At 40.0% G+C, this 22,284-nt stretch overlaps 3 protein-coding genes across 6 annotated transcripts in view; all 3 read right to left on the reverse strand.

The window, feature by feature from the left end:
- LOC309694439 (matrix remodeling-associated protein 8-like) overlaps positions 1-22,284 on the reverse strand; it is a 209,255-nt gene that overhangs the window by 166,801 nt on the left and 20,170 nt on the right. The window contains exons 3-4 of one of the 2 annotated variants that reach the window (XM_082514531.1): positions 6,103-6,465; positions 5,142-5,864 (exon numbers count right to left, since the gene is read on the reverse strand). In XM_082514531.1, the coding sequence (XP_082370657.1) occupies positions 5,713-5,864; positions 6,103-6,465 (515 nt within the window). In that variant the 3' untranslated portion in view covers positions 5,142-5,712. Of the gene's footprint in view, positions 1-5,141; positions 5,865-6,102; positions 6,466-22,284 lie in introns of those variants that run through there. The other variant, XM_082514530.1, reaches the window with a different exon arrangement.
- LOC309694383 (matrix remodeling-associated protein 8-like) lies at positions 11,048-14,830 on the reverse strand. Its single transcript, XM_082514450.1, has 5 exons — positions 14,594-14,830; positions 12,743-13,105; positions 12,060-12,419; positions 11,680-11,900; positions 11,048-11,106 (listed from the first exon to the last, which is right to left on the reverse strand). The coding sequence occupies exons 1-5, from the start codon at positions 14,661-14,663 to the stop codon at positions 11,092-11,094; spliced, it is 1,029 nt and encodes a 342-aa protein (XP_082370576.1). The 5' UTR covers positions 14,664-14,830; the 3' UTR covers positions 11,048-11,091.
- On the reverse strand, positions 15,629-20,136 carry LOC309695903 (Fc receptor-like A). Of its 3 annotated transcripts, XM_082516893.1 has the most exons (6): positions 19,936-20,133; positions 19,048-19,083; positions 18,654-18,903; positions 18,329-18,574; positions 18,084-18,242; positions 17,906-17,972 (listed from the first exon to the last, which is right to left on the reverse strand). In XM_082516893.1, exons 3-6 carry the CDS (start codon positions 18,673-18,675, stop codon positions 17,923-17,925), a joined length of 477 nt encoding a protein of 158 aa, XP_082373019.1. In that variant the 5' UTR covers positions 18,676-18,903; positions 19,048-19,083; positions 19,936-20,133; the 3' UTR covers positions 17,906-17,922. The 3 variants fall into 3 exon arrangements, with proteins under 3 accessions (XP_082373018.1, XP_082373019.1, XP_082373017.1); XM_082516892.1 differs by lacking the exons at positions 17,906-17,972; positions 18,654-18,903 and adding an exon at positions 15,629-15,734 and having other exon boundaries at positions 19,936-20,136; XM_082516891.1 differs by lacking the exon at positions 18,654-18,903 and having other exon boundaries at positions 19,936-20,136.

Below are 22,284 nucleotides of genomic sequence, written 5' to 3' on the forward strand. Positions count from 1 at the left end.
TTCAGTTCTATAGAAACCAACAAAGCACCTGAATTCAGCTCCAGGCAAGAGCAGGTGAAAACTACACTGAGACAAACTTCAACACTAAAGGCTTAAAAGGAGCTGATCAGTTTTATCCTCAGGCTGATCTTTATGGAGTGGGTCAGATTTGGCAGATGTTTGGTTCATGCATGGTGTCTGTGAGCGCAACGTGAACATTTATCACCCCGTTAGTTGGTAATCCGAGGCTGGTTATAAGGAACAGCTGTGGCTTATTCCTGTCGTGGCAATTTGCACTCATTCCTGTTCAAGGTGGAGAATATTAGAGGGTTTTTTTAGTATTGCGGATCGGATTCGTGTAACTGTTAAAGGGTGGCCTACACGCTGCTGCTGTCTTGTTGCTTTGTGCATGTGGGATTGTTTCGAGTGTGTGTGTTTGTTCTTTTATTTGTCATTTACTCAGCAGTTTGGAGTATTTCATTTTACTTTAGTGGAGGCACAGCAGCTTGTTGTGGAGTCTAGGCACGTGAGGTGGAATTCCCTCTGATGCATGTGAGTGTACACACTGGTAAATAGGTTTAATGCACCGTTTGAGTTGCAGAGAGGCTACACGGGTGAGTAACTGGTGGCCCCCTGGGCACTCCTTCCTGTAGTGGCCGATCTCCCCCATTTTTTTAAAATATTTTACTGAGCTGCTATTTCAACTAGGGCAGTATCATTGCAGCGAACCTTGTTCCTTTAATTGATGTTGGCTAACAAGGTGTCATGATTCACGTTTCTGTATTGCTGGCCCTGCTACCGAAGAAGTTTCTGTTCTGCACTCTACATTCAGTTATTTTGTCTAATAAACGCTGTTTTAATTAAACTGACCTACCTCACCTCTGCTAACGAGCCTGTGTGCCTTTTTCTAACTGTTGCAACCTTTGCACTGGCTGTTGTAATCTCTCCTGGGGTGTAACTTCCTCCCCATGTTGCATTGTCAACATCAACTTCACCTGTTTTCTGCCCTCATGCTGCCACATTAAGATGTTGGCTTATTGACCCTGTGCACGAGAAAATGCTAACTTCCTGGTTTGAGACCGGATGTGGGGTTGTACATTTCCGGTAGCTTTACGTTGCGGTCAATCGCTACTGCAAAGATATCCTCCACAATCATGTCCAAAACTCAAAAACAGAAAGCTCGCGTTAAGTTACAAAGAGCAGAAGGTGGGAACACTCACCACTGTTGTGTCATAAAAAAAAATCTAATGATCAATTTTGAGTTTAAAGAGTTTAGATCGATCAGTTGTTTACATCACTCAACACAAGCAGAACTGCATCATTACAGCAGAAGACACATCGTCCACATTCAGAAGCACATCTCTGTATAGTGACAGTTATTATGATTTAAACAGGCAAATGTTCAGCATTCAAACTACAGGTGAAGAATAGTCAAACCAGATGTTTCCCCCGTTATGTCGAGATCAGCTAGTCAAGTACACACCTACACAGCATGTTAACAAACCGTGAAAAAAGCCACACAAAAAATGAATGATTGCTGGTAAATGTTTCTATACATTAGTATGTATGAAGGGTATGTTGTGACTTACCTTCAAAATTACAGCAGTCCCTCGCTATAACGCGGTTCACCTTTCACCTCGCTGTTTCGCAGATTTTTTAGTGCAAGTTTGCATGCTTTTTTTTATGTCACATTGTGTCCTGCATCCTGATCGCTGCAGACGATCTCTTCTGTGACGTCTCTCCTGTACAGAATCGCTGCATCGATCGCTAGCAGTGTGACTCTGAAGTGCAGTACTGTATGTCCACGATGTCAACGTAACGTTTTGCACCGTCAAAAAATAAAATTGGCTACTTGATTTCACCTATCGCCGGTTATTTTTAGAACATAACACCCGCGATAAACGAGGGACAGCTGAGAAATATAACATTTGAATCCCTTTTCTCTTTTGCCCTAAGGCGCGGGGAAATTTATCACAAGTCGATGAACATCATTTACAGATATATTGGGTAAATGCCCAAAACATCTATAGAAATGTAAATCGCCGCTTGATTCATTCACTTGCTTAACTTGTTTTGGACCGTAAACCAGCCGCGAATAGGACACCGGAAACAAAGCTCCCCACAGGAGTTTCCGCACCGGAAGTAGCATATGCTAACGTGCACATAGTCTATTCCAACATTTCTGACATGGTTCTCATCCATCTGATGCAAAATAAAATTCATAAAACAGACTTCACGTCCAGTGAAAGCTGATAAATATTTCCACCTCATTTAACAACAAATGGAAACATGTATTTTGAGTTTCAGTTCCACCTTCTCGAAAGTTTTAAGAGGAATTCTTTTTCCTCGGAGAAAAGACAAACTATCCACCAGGTCTTCTTCTAAAAGCAACAGTACTTTTAGGATTTTGGGAACATGTAATTTCCAAAGCGTCAGCTGAAAATGTTCAGATTTAAGTATCAGTTTGTATCTGCTCTATTCGTTTTCCGTAGTTTGGCTCTCTGAAGCAGATGGGAAATCTTTTTTGTGATCAAAATAAAGCTGCTGATGTTACCTGCATGTGCTAAAAAGAAGAAAAGTCACAAAAAATAAAATAAAACTCTGGATTAAATGGAGTTGAACCTAGAAGTAACACAACATTGTTGCCTCTAACTTTAAAAGACTGTTTCAGACTCCAAATGTGGAGGGGGGTCAGAGTCAGCCACATTCAAATATCCACATTTTAGTGGTTAAAAGCCTTAAGTGAGCTATTTAAAAAGCCTGAGTGTGTGTGTGTGTCAGAGCAACATGAGGAAATGTATCTTCCTTCTTTTTTCCAGCTTTTTCCCTTTGTCAACAATAACTCATGTGAGCCGTCTGATGTGATGAACGTAACATTTAAATGGTAAATGGCCTGCATTTGTATAGCGCTTTTCTAGTCCCTAAGGACCCCAAAGCGCTTCACACTACATTCAGTCATTCACCCATTCACACACACATTCACACACTGGCGATGGCAAGCTACATTGTAGCCACAGTTGCCCTGGGGCGCACTGACAGAGGCGAGGCTGCTGGACACTGGCGCCACCGGGCCCTCTGACCACCACATTTGAGTCACATCTGGTCCTGACAGCAGCTGTAAGTCACGTTAGACCTGGCTGATGACTTGCTGAGATGAAGATGAGACAAAATACTTTAAGATCTGATCATGAGCTCAGTCATAGCTGACTGCAGGAACCTCCCAGTTAGTATTTTCCAGTTACAACTCAGCTGCACCCTGTAACCATAATTATTGTATTCCAGTCACACTTGGTAGATAAACACTACATCCCATAGCAAAACAACTTTTATGCTTCAGCATTAAGTCAACACTGGAGGCACATAGTAACTGCAAACATAGTGTATTTCCACAGTATCATGAAGCTTAAACTTCAAACTGTTACAGTGATGCAGGATAACTCCAAGCACATGTGAGTCTGTTCATATTCTTTTCTCTGTTTCAGTTCACAGCTAAAAATCAAACTTCTCACAGGAAAACATTTCATTGGAAAAAAATGACACGATGAGTCAGTTTCTAAAGATGGCCAAAAAGGTCACAGCACACTAATAATTGTTGAAATGTTATCAGTAATGAACACAAACAAGTACAAAGTCTCACAGAGAACAAATAAAGCTCACACTGAAACCGTGCACAATGAAAGACATGATTTAACTCACTCAAGATTATTAGCTAATTTTGATCGTCAGATCCCCAGTGACAAATGGAAATGATGTCACCCTTCTGTGTCCAGCAGCAGCCTGCATTCAGTCCGATTACCTTTAGTCATAAAGTGGCACATCCTAAGGAGTGGATATCAGAAAAACCCTTTGACCAGCACACATATTTTAAGAACCCTTACTAACTTACTCTGAAAAATGTAACAACTGCAACCTTCAGAGTAACTTTTTTTTTTTTTTAGCTGAAATCCATGAAGTCCATGATGAGGCAGGAAACCAGAAATAAAACAGCCAGAGTTATACCTGTTTTATTTTGATATTCCCTCACTCCTCGTCTATTCTATTTTTATTTTTATTTTTATTTTTATTTTTTATTCCTATTTATTCTATTTATCCCCTTCGTATATTTTATTTATATTGTCTCTGTATTTATATATATGTGTGTGTGTGTGTGTGTGTGTGTGTGTGTGTGTGTATATATATATATATATATATAACATTCTGTAACTCTGTAACTTCTGTCGGTGCTGTGCTTTTTTGGAAATCGAATTTCCCAGAGGAACCCACCCGAGGGATTAATAAAGTTCTATCTTATCTTATCTCTTATCTTATTCCCAGGTGTCTCCTCGTGTCTATCTTTGTCGTGTTCCCTTCATGCTGTCTGCCTTGTGCGTTTAAGGGGTTCCTCCTTAGCCAACACGTTCTCACTGTTAGTGAGTTTGTAGTTTCTGCATAGCCTGTGTCATTTTGTCTTATGTTTGTTTTATGTTCAAAATAAAGCTGCTGACTTTAACCGACAACAACAACAAAAAAAGTCATCAGAACCCAGAGCAAAGATCGTTCTCCATAACTCAAAAGGACTATTTAAAACTTCAAAAGTTCAACTTCAAAAGTAAGTCAGAGTCAGTCACATTTATATATCCATATTTCAGTGGTTCACAGTCTTTGTAAATGGGCTTCAGGAGGCTGACTATGTGCATCAAAGCAACAATAGAAAAGTTTTCATCCTTTTCTTTTCCCACCTTTGGCTTTGACGGACAGCTTTAACTCAAAGCAAATCTGATTGCCTCAACTTCATGTGAACCCGACATCTCATTAGTTTTAACAGTTGAGCTGCATCTGTTTCACTTGTACCAGTTGCTGTAAGTCTTCTGTGTTGCAGCAAGATTAGATGCAGATGTGGCTGACAGAGAGATTTAAAAACCACCTGCCACCATTATTGCTCTCCAGTAGCACATAAAGACTTCACCCCACAACGTAAAACTTGTGCTTCTGCATTAAATCAACACTGTAGGTACATAGTAACAGCAAGCACACCGCACTGCAATGATACCATGAAGCTTAAACTTCAAACTGGTACATGATAAAGGATGACTCAAATTGCAAAGAACTCTGTGCTCGTTCTCACCACTGTTTCACTTTGTTCACTGTCGAAAGTCAAACTTCTCACAGTAAAACATTTTATTGTATAAAACAATAAATAATATACAAACAAAAACAAAAGTACATGACAAACACAGCAAATAAAAACCCACAAAAACATTCACACTAAGCTTTAAAACAATCACCAAACAGAGCAGAGGATTTAGCTCATCTTCATTCATTTAAATGACCTTGGTCTACATAACAACTTAACCCACATGGAAATAAAACAGGAATGTGGGCGAAAAATGTTAATAAAATTGTTGAGAAGAATAGGAAACAACTGTGACAGTAATTGTCACAGTTCCTGACTCTGTTTTTTGAGTTTGTACCTTTTTTCCATTATATTCTAAGTTCTGGTTCTGGAAGTTACGGGTTCAAGCCACAGTCGTAACTTTTTGGTTTCTGTATCATGTTTATGTTTCCACGTCCTCATTTAGTTTTACATGTGTCTGTCTTTGGCTTCAGTCCTTCCTTTTGCCTCTTGTTCCTATGCATTCTTCCAGTTGTGTTGATTATAATTCCTTGGCTCCCCCTAGTGGGGAAACTGTGTACATTTAAATATAAGATTCACATCCTTGGATTAGATGGTTTTAACATTACTGAATCTGCTGTTCAAAAACGACGTGGTCGCTTTTGGCGCTTTCGTCTTTTTTTGTATTCTAGTAAAATCACAAAGCTAACAACAACAAGAAGTACAACAAAAACTTGCAGAGCAACACCTCCAACCATCTTCCCTCTGTCCTTTGTGTGTCCTCCTGTCTGACCTGCAGGTGAGAAACAGGTGTGAGGTGTCAGCTGTCAGGTAGGTGATGAGTGAAGAACAGAACAGAATCCATTTCCTCTTCAAACTGCTGTCAGACATTATCTACTGCACTCTGATCACATCACTCAGACCAGCTGCTTTCTACAAAGTCTCATCAACAACATCTTTAGAAACAAACATCAACAACCAGGAAGCAGCTTCACCTCTGATCACACACACACTCAACTCTACTCACTCACCTGGAGGATCAACAACATGAAGGTAGATGATGCTGATGGGTTCACCACCCAGATTAGCTCTCTTCCTGCGGTTCCCTCCCCTCACAAGGACATGACACTCGTATGTTCCAGTGTCATTAACCGTCACATCCTTCAGAATCAAGGACACGTCTCCATCCTTCATCTGTCTGTCCTGCAGATCCACCCGGTTCTTAAACGATGGATGCTGGTTGCTTGGAATAACTTTTTCATCCCAGTGAAAAAGGACACGTTCTTGCTCCAGTTCAGGTTGGATCCACTCAACGCCTTTGATGGTTTTGTTGTTTGGAGCTTGACATGGTAGAGTGATGTCCTGTCCAGACTCAGCTGTGATGTTTTTCTGGTCTGAAAAAGGAAACAACACATAGCCGAGATGTTAAAGTAACTAAAACAGCATCCAGTGAGACAGAGACCAGAGCAGAGAGCTCAGGGGGCTGTACAAGGAACTGAAATTCATGAGTTAATGCACTGTTTTGAACTTAAAGTTCCAGTTTTCATTGGCACAGAGGTGGCTCTATTTTAATCCAGTTCATTTCAATTTGATTTAATTTCATCTTTATAGCCAAAAATTCCAACAACAGTCACCTCATGGGACTTTATATTGTAAGTTAAAGATACTTTAATAATACAGAAACTCTAACAATCAGACGACCACCCTGTGAGCAAGCGCTTTGGCAACAGTGGGAAAGAAAAACTCCCTTTTAACTTGGGGAAACCTCTAGCAGAAGCAGGCTCAGGGAGGTGCGGCTAATTTGAGTTGAGGGGAGAAGGACAGGACAAAAGACATGCTGCAGAAGAGAGCCAGAGATTAATAGTAACAAATGCTTAAATGCAGAGAGGTGTACAAACACATAGTAAATGAAGTAAGGAGATTGGAAAGAAAGTGAAAGGACTTCTTTGAGATTTTGAAGATGTTTGAGAAGAAGCTTCTCAGATGAGAGGGGAAACGTCTTCAAGAAACGCAAAGAGGTCCAGTCGCTTTTCTTTCTAAGCTCCTTAGATTACCATGACCTGGATGACTGAGATGCTTCACAGACATATTGAGTGAAGAAGAAACAATGAGTGATCCATAGGAAAGTTTTAAGCCTAATCTTAAAAGTAGAGATAGTGTCTGTCTCCTGAATCCAAACTGGAAGCTGGTTCCACAGAAGAGGAGCCTGAAAACTGAAGGTTCTGCCTCCCATTCTACTTTTAAATACTCTAGGAACAACAAGTAGGCCTGCAGAGCGAGAGCGAAGTGCTCTAATAGGGTGATATGGTACAATGAGGTCTATAAGATGTGACACGGCATACCTTCTGTGACTAGACGAGGTTGGTATGTATGCAGTGGTATGTCACGGTATGGAAAAACAATCTCAGATATGAGGAAATGAAAAAAAGAGGCCGCGAGAGTCAGATAAAAACCGAGTGTAGCAGGTAGAGTTTTTATTATCTATGTTCCTGGATCCTCATCTGCTGGTTATCTGTTCTTGAAAAAAGACCTTAAATCATTTTTGATTTAGGTTTGATTCTATGTCCAGCTGAGATCTGACTGGTCCTTAACCTTAGCTAAATAGAATAAAATAGAGGAGCTACTTTACTCATGCAGTCAGAACATACACCAACTGATGTATTGTGATGACGCAGTACTAAAACAATATAATACATCTAAACAAGAAAAAAGAACCAAAGATATTTGCATTATAAAAATGCTGTCTTTTAACTGTGCACATAAACATAACAGTAAAACTGTACTGGATCTTAGAAACAAATATATTGAAAGCAATAGATACACAGCAACAAAACCCCATTCCAGATGTGTTTCACTGCCCTAATACAACATGATTTAGGAGAGTCCAGAAACAGAGGCTGTTCAAAACATGAGGGAATCCTGTTTGGTATAAAATGAGTTTAATCTCACCTGCAGAGACGAGTAGGAGGCAGACAGACAGTAAAGTCCAGCAGAGAGACACAGACGCTACAGCAGGCATTTCACACAGATGACCTAGAATGATGTGAATATTTCCAGAGATAAAAACCTCAGTAAACTACAACTTATCAAATAAAGTGAAAGGAACTGAGAGTTTTACCAGGTGTATGCGGGTGGGTGGATGCCTTCAGCTGCTCTCTATGAATGGATTCTGAGAAAGGTGGAGTCAGAGTGATGGAAGTGTTTCAGAGCTGAGCCCTGAGATCCTGTTTTTCAGCTTCTTCCTGGTATGCAGAGATTCCCCTGCATTCTTTGAATCTTTGAGTGACAGTTGAAGACAGAAGCATGACAGGCCATCAGTTTTTCATTGTAACCCTTACAGCTCACCTGGCTGTGACTCTCAGCACTTCTCAGTTTGTTATAATCTGTTTCGTGAAAGTTTGAACTGTTCCTTAAAATGATCAAGAAGTGTTTCAGCAACATGAGCAGGAGTCAGGGCCGGATCCAGTGTTGTGTTTGGGTGGGGAACTAGAAGTAAGAGCTGGGTGTGTTCCTTAATAAACAAAACCTGACCTAGAATAGAAGATTGGTGTGTCAAGATGTAGCAGCTGACTCATTACCTGCACATTTCTTGTTTACAACAGGAACACAGATACACACACAGGCTCATATTTACAACTCTGATTCATCAGAACAACGACAGAGTCACCACTGTACAGACATTTCTATTAAACATGCTGCTTTTTGCTGGGGTACTTTCACATTAAAAGCTCATTAATGAAGGAAGGTGTAAGATTTGTAATGTGAAAGTTCTGGAGTAAGTCCTGAGTGTTGGCACTATAGTCAGTGAACTCAGTGAAGTGAGTTTAGGAAAGCCTTTGTGTAATCCTGTCATTGTGTGTTATGTAAACTGCACAGAAACTGTGTGTGTCACTTAGAAACTAACCAACACAAACAAACTAAGATGGCAGATTTTTCAACCTTTAGCTAATTGCTTGATTTAAATTAATTTCATGATCACGATCTAGTTTTATGTGACTAAAAAGTCATAATTTTGACTTTTATTTCATAAAAAAAGAAAGTAACCACTTGAACATGTTAGCTTAGATTTATAATTTCATTATATTTGACAGTTGCACTAATTCCAGTCATGTGGTGTAACAGGAAGCAGAGTAAAACTATGGCTATCAGTTTAGAGATCGCTGTTTGGATGTTTGTATTTTAAATGCCCCTCCTCCACGGAGATTCACTCAGTAGTTTAACATGAACACAGAGAGCTGAGATGATTCGGTGTCTGACAAACTTCAAAAACTCATCAGCTTGTGACTCAAACTGAGCCTGAAGATATTTTTTAAATCGTGTTTTCCTTTTTCCTGAGTCAGCACAAAGCCCACACACTCTGTAAACTCCCACTGAGGCTAGTGATGCAGATTCACATTTAAAGTCTTCCGCCATCTGTTGGTAATCTTGGTGTATTACAGCAGAGCGACATATTTCTGCTACAAGAAACATGAAAGTTATTTTAAAATATCCATCCATCCATCCATTTTCAACCGCTTATCCGAGGCCGGGTCGCGGGGGCAGCAGCCTAAGCAAAGAGGCCCAGACCTCCCTCTCCCCAGCCACCTCCTCCAGCTTATCCGGGGGAATACCAAGGCGTTCCCAGGCCAGCCGAGAGATATAATCTCTCCAGCGTGTCCTGGGTCTTCCCCGGGGCCTCCTCCCGGTGGGACAATTTAAAATATATTCTATAATATTTTTAATGATCAGTTCACTGTGGAGTGACACTGATATGCATATTTTATTTTTATTGATCCTGATAATATTGTGCCACAAAGAATTTCTTTTTTCTTTTTCACCACTTAACATTTCATGGACAGATGGGAAAATACTAAACTTTAAAAACGGATACAGTCTTTTTTTAAATCAGAGTTTAGCAACAATCAGGCAACTCAACCCCCCTCATCTTTTCTGATTTTTTTTTTACTAGTTTTTCATTTGGCTGGGGTCAGTGTCATTGCTGGTAGCACGAGTCTATACCTGGACCCTACACAGGTTGGCAGTTGGTTGTTGGTCAGTGATGGTCTGGCATATCCTGGATCCTGGGTTCCTCCTGGTGCACAATAATTCCCAGTGCTATGTGGCAAGAGTATGCAGGCAGTTCCTGAAGGCTGAAGAAATTGATGCCACTGACCGGTTCAAAATCCAATTGAACACCTCGGTGACATTAAATTTTCGGTCCACCTCAGATGGTCGAGGAGCTCAGTGATGCCTTATTCCAGGTCTCGGAGGAGACACCATCCATCATTAGCATGACCTGATGTTGTCAGGTAGACATACAAGCACATGGGAGCCATCCAAACTGAGCACCAGTATGAGTTACTGAAAAATGGACCAGCCTTCCACATAATCCTTTCACCTTGATGTTTGATGTTTCTTTAAGTTCAGTCTACTAGATAAGTTTCATTTCCATGAAACTATGTGGCATCCCTTTTAACACGCTACCCACTCCATATCATATACCTGTCTAGCATGAGCTTTGACGTCTGATCTATTTTTAAAGTGCTCCTTTAATTGTTTTAAGCAGTATTTTCATGCGGGAGTCCACAAAACAAGTTTGACAAAAAAAAAAACGGCAAAACACCTTTCTTTGTCTCTTACTCATCAACTGTAACCAGGCAGAAACAGATGTCAGATAAGATCCAGTAACTCTCTGATCTATCAGAACTGACCTAGTATGAGTGGTTCAGGTTCACCTCCCCAAATACTTACTTTTTTTTTTTTTTTTACAGTGAACAGATTTTAATCCGACTGTGATGGAAATACTTGCATCATTTTTTTCTGCTTTAAACCTTGATCTCAAGATTGTAAACTGTAGGAATCTAAAGAATGTCTAACTGCCTAAGTGCCAGAAATGTAACAGAGGTAGATTTTTATCATTGGTGGGTTTTTCTTTTTTTCCAATTTTCTTTCTTTTTGTTTGTTTGTTTTATTTTCACTGCAACTGAAAAGTGCTGACTTTGCCCCTTCATCCAGGCTCTTATCACAGGTTTTTTTTCTGTTCATGGTTTTGTGATCTGAAAGAAATGAGAGTAATAAATATATCACATGATATAATATATAAGTAATCCTAAATAAATAATTTTTTTTACAATGAGTGACGAGTGTAGTTTTCATTGTGAGCCAGCATCTTCACAGACAGTCAAAAACCTCACAGCAGGACTTATGAAATCACACTCAACATTAGCACATGTTCACACTTTATTAATAATAAAATAACACAATCAATATAAACTGGGGAAAGGCACAAAAAAATGCATCAAAACTGATGAAGAAAGTTGATAAAACAGGTAACTTCACTACAGAAATGTTCTCATGATCTTCACAAACACAACTCTTTTCCTCCATAGAAAAACATTTAGGCGCTCCAAAGACATTTCTGTGTCCCCCAAAGGAAAACGATGAAAACTGTCATTTTAACTTATTATTATGATGGTTGATTTCTAACTATTTGCAGACTAGACGTACCCACTCCCAAACGCCACCAATCCGAACCAGAAAAACTCCAAAGATGGAAAAAACAAACTCAAGATAAGTTAGACATTTACAGCTGACTACTGTCTGCTGGATTCCCGTCACTGTGAACTCACATCTGTCTTGGAAGCATCTGTCTTTTTGCTACGAAAGGTGGGACGAGTGACACGAGTGGAGCGTTTCAGCTTGCTGCTCGTCTGGGAAGTGCTGTTTTTTTCTCCTTCTGTATTTTCTATCATTTTTATGTAGTATATTATAGTTGCAAAAAGAGCAATAGAAAGCACAATAACAACTGTTAGTCCAACAGCTCCATCCTCTCCGTGTCCTCCTGGCTGACCTGCAGGTGAGAAATAGGTGTGAGGTGTCAGGTATACACAAGCTTCACCTCTGATCACAGGCAACATCTTTTTATGCATTTTGAGTTATCAGTTCACAGCCAAACAACTCTGACAATAACTGAATGTGTCCAAAGCCAAAATGAATTCCACTGACTTACCTGGTGAAATAACCTTTAGGTGGATGACGCTGATGGGCTCAGTCTTTAAAATGGCCAACTTTCTACCTTCTCTTACTTCATGGACGACACAACACTCATATGTTCCCCTATCAGCAGTCGTAACATCCTTCAGAATCAAAGACACGTCTCCATCCTTCATCTGTCTGTCCTGCAGATCCACCCGGTTCTTAAAAGATGGATGCTGGTAATATGGAACAAATTGTTTTTCCCAGTACCAAAGCACATATTGTGCCTTCAAGTCACGTCTGCTCCACTCTACACCTGGTATGAGGACAGTGTTTGGCGCTCGACATGTCAGAGTGACGTTCTGTCCAGACTCAGCTGTGATGTTTTTCTGGCCTGAAAGACAAAACAACACAGAGCAGAGAGGTTAAAGGTCTAACTGATCACTATAGCAGCCAAAAAAAAAAAAAGTATCATGTTTATTTTTAACTAGTTCTTCAACATGTAGCCCTTTACCAACTTTGTCTAAGTTACTGTGGCCATCTAAGAAGAACATATGTTTGTCCACTTATGTTCTACAGGCTGCAGCCAGTAGGAAATACAAGGCACAAAGATCCAAGCTTTGGACCTCTGCTACATGTTTAACTCAAAAAACTTCAGACATCAACAACCAGGAAGCAGCTTCAACTCTACTAATAAACTAAACTCTACCAACTCACTTGGAGGAACAACAGTCAGGTAGGTGGTGCTGATGGGGTCACTATCCAGACTGGCTCTCTTCCTGCGGTTCGCTCCTCTCTGGACCACGTAACACTCGTATGCTCCCGAGTCATCAGTCGTCACATCCTTCAGAATCAGAGACACGTCTCCATCCTTCATCTGTCTGTCCTGCAGATCCACCCGGTTCTTAAAAGACGGATGCTGCTCTTCTGTATCAAGCTTATCGTCCCGGTAAAAAAGGACATATTCTTGCTCCAGGTCAGCTCTGCTCCACTCTGCAGCTATGATGGGGTTGCCGCTGTTTGGAGCTCGACATGGCAGAGTGACCGTCTGTCCCGGCACAGCTATGATGATTTTCTGGTCTGAAAGAGGAAACAACAGAGTGGTTAAAGAGATGCAAGTAAAACCAGTCACTACACAGTTGGGAGCTACTGCGAGATAAGTGAGCTTTTTACTGTAAATTGCTTCAGACAAACACAAAGGGCACATTCATTTAAAGACTGACTGTCTGTTGAAGAATTACTTTTTAGCTTTGTGATTTCAATTCACTTAATGAACTTAATGTACTGACAGCACCACAAACTGTTTCATAATTCTGTATTACACAGTTTATAAATACAGCTTGGTCTTCAATAGCTCTTTTACATCTCTGCTGTGGCAGTGGCAGAAGGCATATTCTGAAGTTGGTCAGATTGTTTGTAGGCATTTAACACTAACAATGTTCAGTCATTTAAATACATTTCTCTTCAATCAGGCTACCAACTAATATAATTCCCTTACCCATGTTGATCAGCCAATGGGATAGTTTTAGATTTGAAACCAGCTTTTAATGTTGTGTCATATTTCAAATATCAAGTTTCAGAGGAGGTCTACTATGCACTGGTGCGCAGCACTAAGTGCTCAACCATCCGTTTCTGTGTTTGGGGTCAGCAGTACTCAGTTGATCCATTGTATGTGGAAGAAGAGTGAAATGATGAGTCCAACAACTCTCTTTTTTATGTGAAAAGGCCCAGTGAGTGCTCACTGGGCCTGATCAAGAAGCCGCAGTTAAAAGAAAAGTTGATGACCTCCATCAAATCACCCTTATGACTCAGATTTTAGGTTTTTTGGCCTAGCTTTGCAAGGGAATCCTAATGAATCTCGCTTGCAAAGGTAGGCAGTAAGGCTCAGAACAGCCATTTATGCTTCACTCAAACGACTGATAATGGAGTATTAATCTGGAATCTTGCAGCGAAGTCTACTAAATTCAAGTTTTACATTTTTAAATATCTGTTCTAGCTACTAATGCTGTTTGAAATTCAATGACAGTGACACTTTTCTGTGAATAGTGAAAGGTGAGGTCATGCAGTTAGTTCAAAAATAAAGATCTTTTTTGTCCCAATGAGAAGCTTTTATGAAAGATTATTTTCTTGCCAACTGATTACTGCACCCATCCTTGTGCTAATGACAGACTGCTGTGCAAGAACTGATTCAACCTGACTCGTTATGCTTGAAAAACACAAACTTGTGCAGATGAGCAGATATCAGATGTGCTCTGATGTGAACTTTGACATGACCTGTAGGTATGAGGATATGAAGCAGGTGTAGCAGGAGGAGAGGACAAGCTCGGGTAAACAGAGTGTTAATGCTGTTAAACGACTCAGCTCTCCTCCGGGAAGAAAGCCACATTTCTTTGTGAATCACACTGTTTGCTGAAACTGCTCTGGAGCAGGAACAGTCAGAATTAAGCTTTAACTCTTTAACTTTAGGCATATCTGGCAGGTTATACAGGCCAGTTAAACACACTTTTTTAAACCATGAACAGAATTCTTAAAGAGGTATTATTTTATCAATCAGAGATTCAATCTCACCTGCAGAGACAAACAAGAGGCAGACAGACAGTAAAGTCAGGCAGAGAGATGCAGACGTTACAGCAGACATTGCTTCTTCATTTAAAGTGCGATAAATGTCCAAAAGATGGTGGTATTTTTCAAGAATCACAGAATCCCTGAGTTTAAAATCTGATAAAGGAAGCTGAAAGTCTGTGAGTGTGATAGCAGGTATCTATGTTGTTCTTGTCATGGCCATCTGCTGTTTCTCCCTCCTCATTTCTGCCTCTGTCTCTCTCTGCAGGTGAAGAAGAGATTGAGGTTGTCTGGTTCCCTTGTTTGGCCCTGCCCAGAGGCGGAGTCTCTCCTGTTGACCTTGTTACCTGTTTGCCTTAAATTCTTTACTGCAGCGGATTTAAAGACCAGCTTTCGCCTTGTGTCCCCCTCTAGTACTTTGGCATTGCAATGGATACTTCTCCTCTTTCACTTCTACACTAAGAGAAAAAATAGTGATAACCATGTTGAGTTTTATCCCTCCTGATTAATTTTTCTGTGGTTTTACTTTTGCCAGTGTCCTCCATTATCCAGCATGGCATGCCGTTTTCCCTTTTTCATCAGCTTTTGACCTTTATGTCCTTGCGTACTGGAAAATGCATCGAAGGACCAATTTAAAATGTGGCATATTTAAGTTTCTGAAACTCTTCTTTAGCGTGTGAGTAAAATGTAACCATAATACAAAGTAGGTTGATGTTGCCTGCTTGATGTTTGGCTGTTAAACTGCTGTCATTTATAAAGCAGCTGCTCTGCTGTAAAACTTAGATTAACCAGCAGATGGCAGCAGAATTTAAAAGTTATTAGTAATTCCAAAGTTCAATGGTGAGCGGTTTAACAGGAGATTCACCTGACAAACTACCAATCAAATTACCATCTGAACCACAGTCACCAGAACATTTTAACATTTACTGTTCACATTTTAAATTTTAGAGAAAATTCACATAAAAGATAAGATAAAATAATGTATACAAGTTAAATAAAAACATATTAAAAATATATATTGTTAACTTGTGGATCTCTGGTTTGAAGTGCTGGGGAGACCAACTAGAGACCAGCAGCTGGACGTCAGTGGTTGTACTGGTGGACTACTTCAGTGAAGAGTAGACGACATCTGGCTCTGGTTTAAAGTCTGAACACAAACACACACAGTTCAAACAACAGAAAACATGATTAAAAGCTTTGTAGTTCAATCAAGACCTCGGTTGCTCTCTTATTTACACTCTTACTTACATTATTTACAATCTCCACCTCTCTGCATCACACACAGTCCCAGTTCAGACTGAGCTCGAGATATGATGCAATTATATTAGCTTAGCTTAGCATGATGGTGAGCCGGGGGAGCAGCTAGCTTGTTTAAAGTTAAAGTTAAAGAGCGGCTGTACCTGGTCCTCCTGGCTCTGATGGCTGTTCGTCCATTACTCATATCTTGAGTTTTCACTGCGGAGTAGACTGCAGCTGAGTAACTCTCTGCAAAATAAAAAACCTTTGGCATTGTACAAAATCTGTATGACTGTCATATTATTGCAAAGATTGTGCAACATTATGAATAAAACCAATGTAGAGATTGAGCAATAGGTTTTATAAACTGCAGCTTCACACGCTTTTCTTATCTTAACATCTCTGCTATGAAACTGACCACATAAATCTGAAGGATGTTTCTGTGAAAGAGAAAAGAGGACAACCACAAAGCTGCAAACATCTGCTTTTAGTGCACACTGATGCACTTCACCACAGAGCAAAGACCTTCACAACATCAACGCTATTACTGGCCAAACCAAGAGACACTGTGTTGAGAAGTTTCACTATCTTCAGACTACTGTAAACTAGAATCATCAGCAGGATGACTGTATCTGGTCAACATGCCATAAAGAACAAGATAATTATAAACTTTATTATAGCCAGATTCTGATTTTCATTTTCAAGAATTAGAAAGACTGGATTTAAAATGTTAGCATCATAAAACTATAAAAAGACATCCTTGATGAAATTATTCACTTTGAATTCATGATGGTCTGTGAGCAGAGTTTAAAGAAATCATTTTCCAGATGACGTCTCCATGTTCCTTCCCGTTTTTAAAATGAACAGCCCTGTGCTGAAACACCTGCAGCTGAAGTGTTTTCTTTCTATCAGAAACAGGATGCTGGACGACTGCAGAGATGTTAGCTTCAGTTAACCACAGACCACAAACACACAGTCCAGCTCACAGTGAACAACAGTAAGTACAGTGTGAGACTTTAGTCAAAGGAGCTTGCAAAGAAAAGCGTCTGGACTTCTTTAAGTTGCTTGCCCAGGATGTCAGTGGGCCATCCTGGGCCATCTGACCTCAGGAATTTGCATGATAAATTCAAATTCTGTTCCACCTTATTTTGCATGATAAGGTGGGACAGGTTTCACAATGAGCCGAAACTCTGGCTGATTGGGACCCACACCCATTTTCACACCTTGGCTCAGGCGATTAGAGGATCATCAGGGGGTCCTTTTGTCCCTCTTAGGGGGGACACTCCCACTAGGTTTAAATCTGGGACTCTCCACCATTTGACCGTCTTCAAGTAACTTAAAGAAGTCCAGACACTTTTCTTTGCAAACTCCTTTGACTACGACGACCTGGATGACTGAGAACCTTCACAGACAGTGTGAGACTTTACAGACAGACGGTTATATTTGACAAAACTGATCAAATTTTACATAAAGAAATAAAATTCATTTATAATCTATAAACATAAACGATTTATTGTGAAAGCATCAAATCATAAAAATCTTTATTTTACTGTTCAACAATCCACAATTTTACACAAACTGAAATAAAAAAATACATGATCACACATAATCCAGAATGTCCTCTTAACCCAACACATCATAATGACAGGCAAGTGTTCATGAACCTATATCTGATTTTATTTTCATATTAAACTAACTTTTAGATTTAAATCTGAGGAGGAAAATGTTTGCTTACACACATTGTTACATGTTTGCAGTTCCCTGACTATCTTCACTCCTACTTTCAAAACATTATCTCAGATTGTAAGGCTGCATTAAAGCCTTTCTAAAAGCAAATCTAACCACTCGGTGTCCTGCCTGGCAACGCCTCTAAACAGATATTTGGGAAGTTTTATTGAAATCTACGGCAAATAGATAGAAAATGTCATTTAAGCTGTGAAGTCTGCACATGAAAGAATGTGTGTGAAAAATCAAAAGATAAAATCTGCGTAAAAATTTGTTATGATGAAAAAAAGAGCCCACTACCTTGGATTTCTCTGATTGGCTCTTGTTGATTTTTTGATATGTTGATTATACTGCACATGATGTCAGTGATGACTTCATCTTCTCCAGCTTTGTCTTGTTCTGCTAAGATGATCCATTAGATTAACTATCTAAACAGAGATTACATGTTAGAACGTTTGACTGTGATCATAGTGAATGTGAAATTTATTCTACTGAACAAACTCAGACATGAAAGATCAGGAAGTCTGAGTCTCACCTTCAGGTTTCCTGTGAACACATCGTCTCACCAGCAGAACCAGTAACACCAGTAGAACCCCAACACACACTGATCCAACACATGACAACACAGAGAGAGCAGGAGGAGAGAGTGATGGTGGAGGTGTGGATGTAGGTGGAGGTGTGGTGGTGTGTTTGTCTAAAATAAAGCAAACACAGTCATGAAGTTGTCGTCACATTGTGAATGTTGAAAGCTGCAGAAACACAGACAGGTGAGTGTGTCACCTGTGACAGTGATCCAGCTGGATGGAGACTCTCCATGACCGCTGATGTCACACTTGTAGAGGCCTTCATCAGACCTGGAAACATGCTGGATGGTCATGTGACCTGTAGGCTGCTTCCTGATGAGGGAGCCATCTTTATAGAAAGCAGCTGGGAGGTTGGAGGGAGTGGTCTTTGTTTTACAGAGCAGAGTGACGTCATCTCCCTCCATCACAGGGAGGACAGGACTCTGCAGGATCACTGATCCACCTCAACACAGAGACAAACTACAGCATTTCATCCATTTACACACAGCTTCATCAACACTAACTCCACACACTCAGCTTACCAGTGACTGTCAGGTTAACCATGTTACTGATGGGACCCTCTCTGGACTCACACCAGTAAACTCCACTTTCTAATGAGTAGATGTGACTGATGTTACAGGAAGAACCAGCTGGTGTTCCCCATTCCTCACACTCAGCTCTGTTGTCTGTTGCTGTGTTTCTCCTCAGAGTCCATCCAGCAGAGCTGTCGTCCTCCTCACAGCTCAGAGACACAAAATCTCTGAGAGCTGCTGGGACTCACAGTCAGACGAGCTGCGAGGGTTAAAGTGAAAAACGATTCGATTTTATTTTTTTCTTCAGTTTTATATGTGAGCTCCATTGTGGAACATGAACCCAATCAGGTCATATCAGTGAGCATTTCTCAGGTTTAAACTGTGACAGAAGAAGGTTACTGACCTTGGTTTGTTGTGCAGCTCAGCAGTGAGATCAGAACTAAAGAGAAATGACACTCAGGTTGATTTGAGCTGAAGATAAAGAACAACTCCACACAAACAGCTGACAAACACAGATAATACACTCTTCTGGGTCTAGGGGTCTCAAAAAAACTAAACGTAGAATCTATCTTGACTAATTCAAACAGAATGAACACTGGAACCAATTCCAATAACACGTCCTGGCACTTTGTCTCTAAATTTGGGCCAATTGTTTAGAAAGATTTGTGTCACATTCAGACCTAAAATCAGCAGTTAACCAAACATCACAACTGACTCGAACCACTGCACCACTGTGACGTGTGTACTGTTAGATATGATTTAAAAAATACGTTCTCACCACTTTTTCAGCAAATGTGCAGTTGTGCCACTTTAGAATATAATTTACAGATCTTTATATATTGTTTTTGTTAATAATTGAATAGAACAAAAAGTTTTGTTGGTGAATTTGATTTGATTGTTAAACACTCAAAGCAGTTCACACAGGTCGGACTAATTATGTTGACCCTAAGATTATATTTTAAAAAACAACACTTAAAGTTATTGTTTTGATAGTGTGCATTGAATGTTCTAAGTATATATAAAACACTACTTTTACACAGTAAAGTCATGTGTCCACTGTGCAGCTGTGTTGATATAATGAGTGAATGATTTGATCTTTTCACTGCCTGCTGTGTTTCCTCGACTCCTGAGCAAAGATACAGAGTCAGTTCAGACCTGCAGTTGGTCCTCGTGGTGTTTGAACTTGAATTCAGCCTGATTTGTTTTTCATGTCTTCTCCTCCATCATCAGTTATCAGGAGAGCAGACAGTCAAAGTACAAGAATTCAAACAAACACAGAGATTCTACTTACAGAGCAGACACAGCACAGATGTTTCCTTCATCGTCCTTCTCACTCATTTGAGCTTTTTTTCACTTCTCTCACTGACACCAAGTAAAGCCCGCCCTCTTCCTCTGAGTCTGTGTTTTTTCTGTTGGTACAAAGGCGGTGGTGGGTAACTCGCTTTTTTACTTGTGTACAGATGCCTATGCTAAATTATATTAAAATATAAACTCAATGTCAGTGTCAAAGATTCCCTCAGTCTGGTGTTGATGAGCTGTGATTTCGTTAATGAACAAATTCAAATAACCGTTAAGTGGTTCATTCAATTTTATAATGTGTTAGTGGTTAAAGCTTTCTTTTGGGTGTCATGTTTTTAGTATTTTTGGTTGTGAAGCACTTTTTAATATTTCCCTTTAAAGGGACTGTATAAATAAAATCTTGCTTACCTCACTGATGAGTATGATGTGAAACACAGGAATCGAACGAGGGACGCTGCTGTTATGGAGCTGAACTGGAACCATTCAGACACTGAGGCCCTCTGAACACATTTTAATTACAGCTGTGCAGAGACACACTGATGACTGACTGGAACACTATGATTCACAGATTGTTGAAATGCTACCCTTCAATGTTGCCACTTGAGCGAGATATTTGACTTTAAATCTTGACATGGATACAAGCAGATCATCAGTGAGAGTCACTTAATATTAAAATTAGTACCATCCATTCGCTTCCGCTTATCCTTTCCAGGGTCGCGGGGGGCGCTGGAGCCTATCCCAGCTGTCATAGGGCGAGAGGCGGGGTACACCCTGGACAGGTCGCCAGTCTGTCGCAGAGCCAACACACAGGGACAGACAACCATTCAACAACAACAACAACAACCTTTATTTATAGAGCACATTAAAAGCCTAGGCATACCAAAGTGCTTTACAAAAAAACAATAAAATAATACAGTTAAGAGCATTAATATCAAATATAATAAGAACAGCAGACAATGTTCACAGTAGAAAGCCACTAATAAAATGGACTGCAGCACATAGATTATAGCAGACCCAGTGCCGCACACCCACATTCATTCGCACATTCACACCTAGTGACAATTTGGATTATCCAATTAACCTATCCCCACAAGCTGCATGTCTTTGGACGGTGGGAGGAAGCCGGAGTACCCGGAGGGAACCCACGCAAACACGGGGAGAACATGCAAACTCCACACAGAAAGACCCCGGCCTGATGTTGGAATTGAACTCAGGACCTTCTTGCTGTGCGGCAACAGTGCTAACCACCGGTCCACCGTGTTAAATTAGTACCATCAGCGTTAATCTTATTAAAAGGACGTTAATATCATAACCGTATTAAAGCAGCAAATCTCAGTTAGCTAGCTATCACGGATCGCCCTGCGCGTGGGGCTTGTTGTATTACCTCTTTATTTCCCTTTAACTTATCTCATAATTGTAAGGTAAATAGATTTGTGGGTTAAATAGCAGAGTTGAGTATGTGGGTTGAAACCATCACAAAATTGTCAAATTTTCTCTGGCACAATGTATTGTTACAATCAAAATATAACTGATCAAACACAAATTTCCTTATTCTTTGTGACTTTTTAGGAGTTTATATGTATATAGTGGTCCTGAAACAGGCTGTGGGCAGTCTTTGTTTAAGGGCTTCCTCATCAGGTTGTAATAAATATTTTTTGGAAATATTTTAATAACTCACACATCCTTGCATTGATATGTTGGCAACACCGAGATTTATACCTCCAGATGAGTCCAGGTGACCTTATAACCCAGGCTTCTGTTTAAACATCCTCACTGTTCTTAAATGTTGGACATCATGACATTTTCATGGCTCAGTGCTTTAAAATAAGAGAACCTGTTGTTCGGTCCCATGGTCATCTGACTCATCATTTGACTCTTTGTACACAAAGGTTTAGCCTGATGGCATCTCTGTTCAGTTTGCCCTTTGCTTTGAACTTTACACATATAAAAATCACACAGTCTCATCCTTTACAGATGGCTTTAGTTGGATTCTCAATTTCAATCATCTTTTGCATAAGACCTGTTTCCACAGAGTTTCAGTTCTTTTGTAATTTGGCGTATCGCAGTGTCAAAGAGATTTAGATCCCTAATTGCATTTTATGTATACTGGTATATCATAGTACGCCAAAGCTGGAAGAGAAGAAAATTTGTAACTATTGGAAGGATATTTAAATTCATGACTGCACTTTCAGACTAAAGATATGAACATTAATACCTATGTTTTATCGTCTTTCAAAGAGTAATATTTCTACATTATCGAAGCAAGAAGAAACAATATAGAGCAACCTCATTACATGAGTTTGTGATGCAGTTTTTGCGAGCACTGTTGCATTAAGCCTAC

This window comes from Aulonocara stuartgranti, assembly GCF_965226115.1.
Source record: "Aulonocara stuartgranti genome assembly, chromosome: 3".
NCBI classification, from domain to species: Eukaryota; Metazoa; Chordata; class Actinopteri; order Cichliformes; family Cichlidae; genus Aulonocara; species Aulonocara stuartgranti.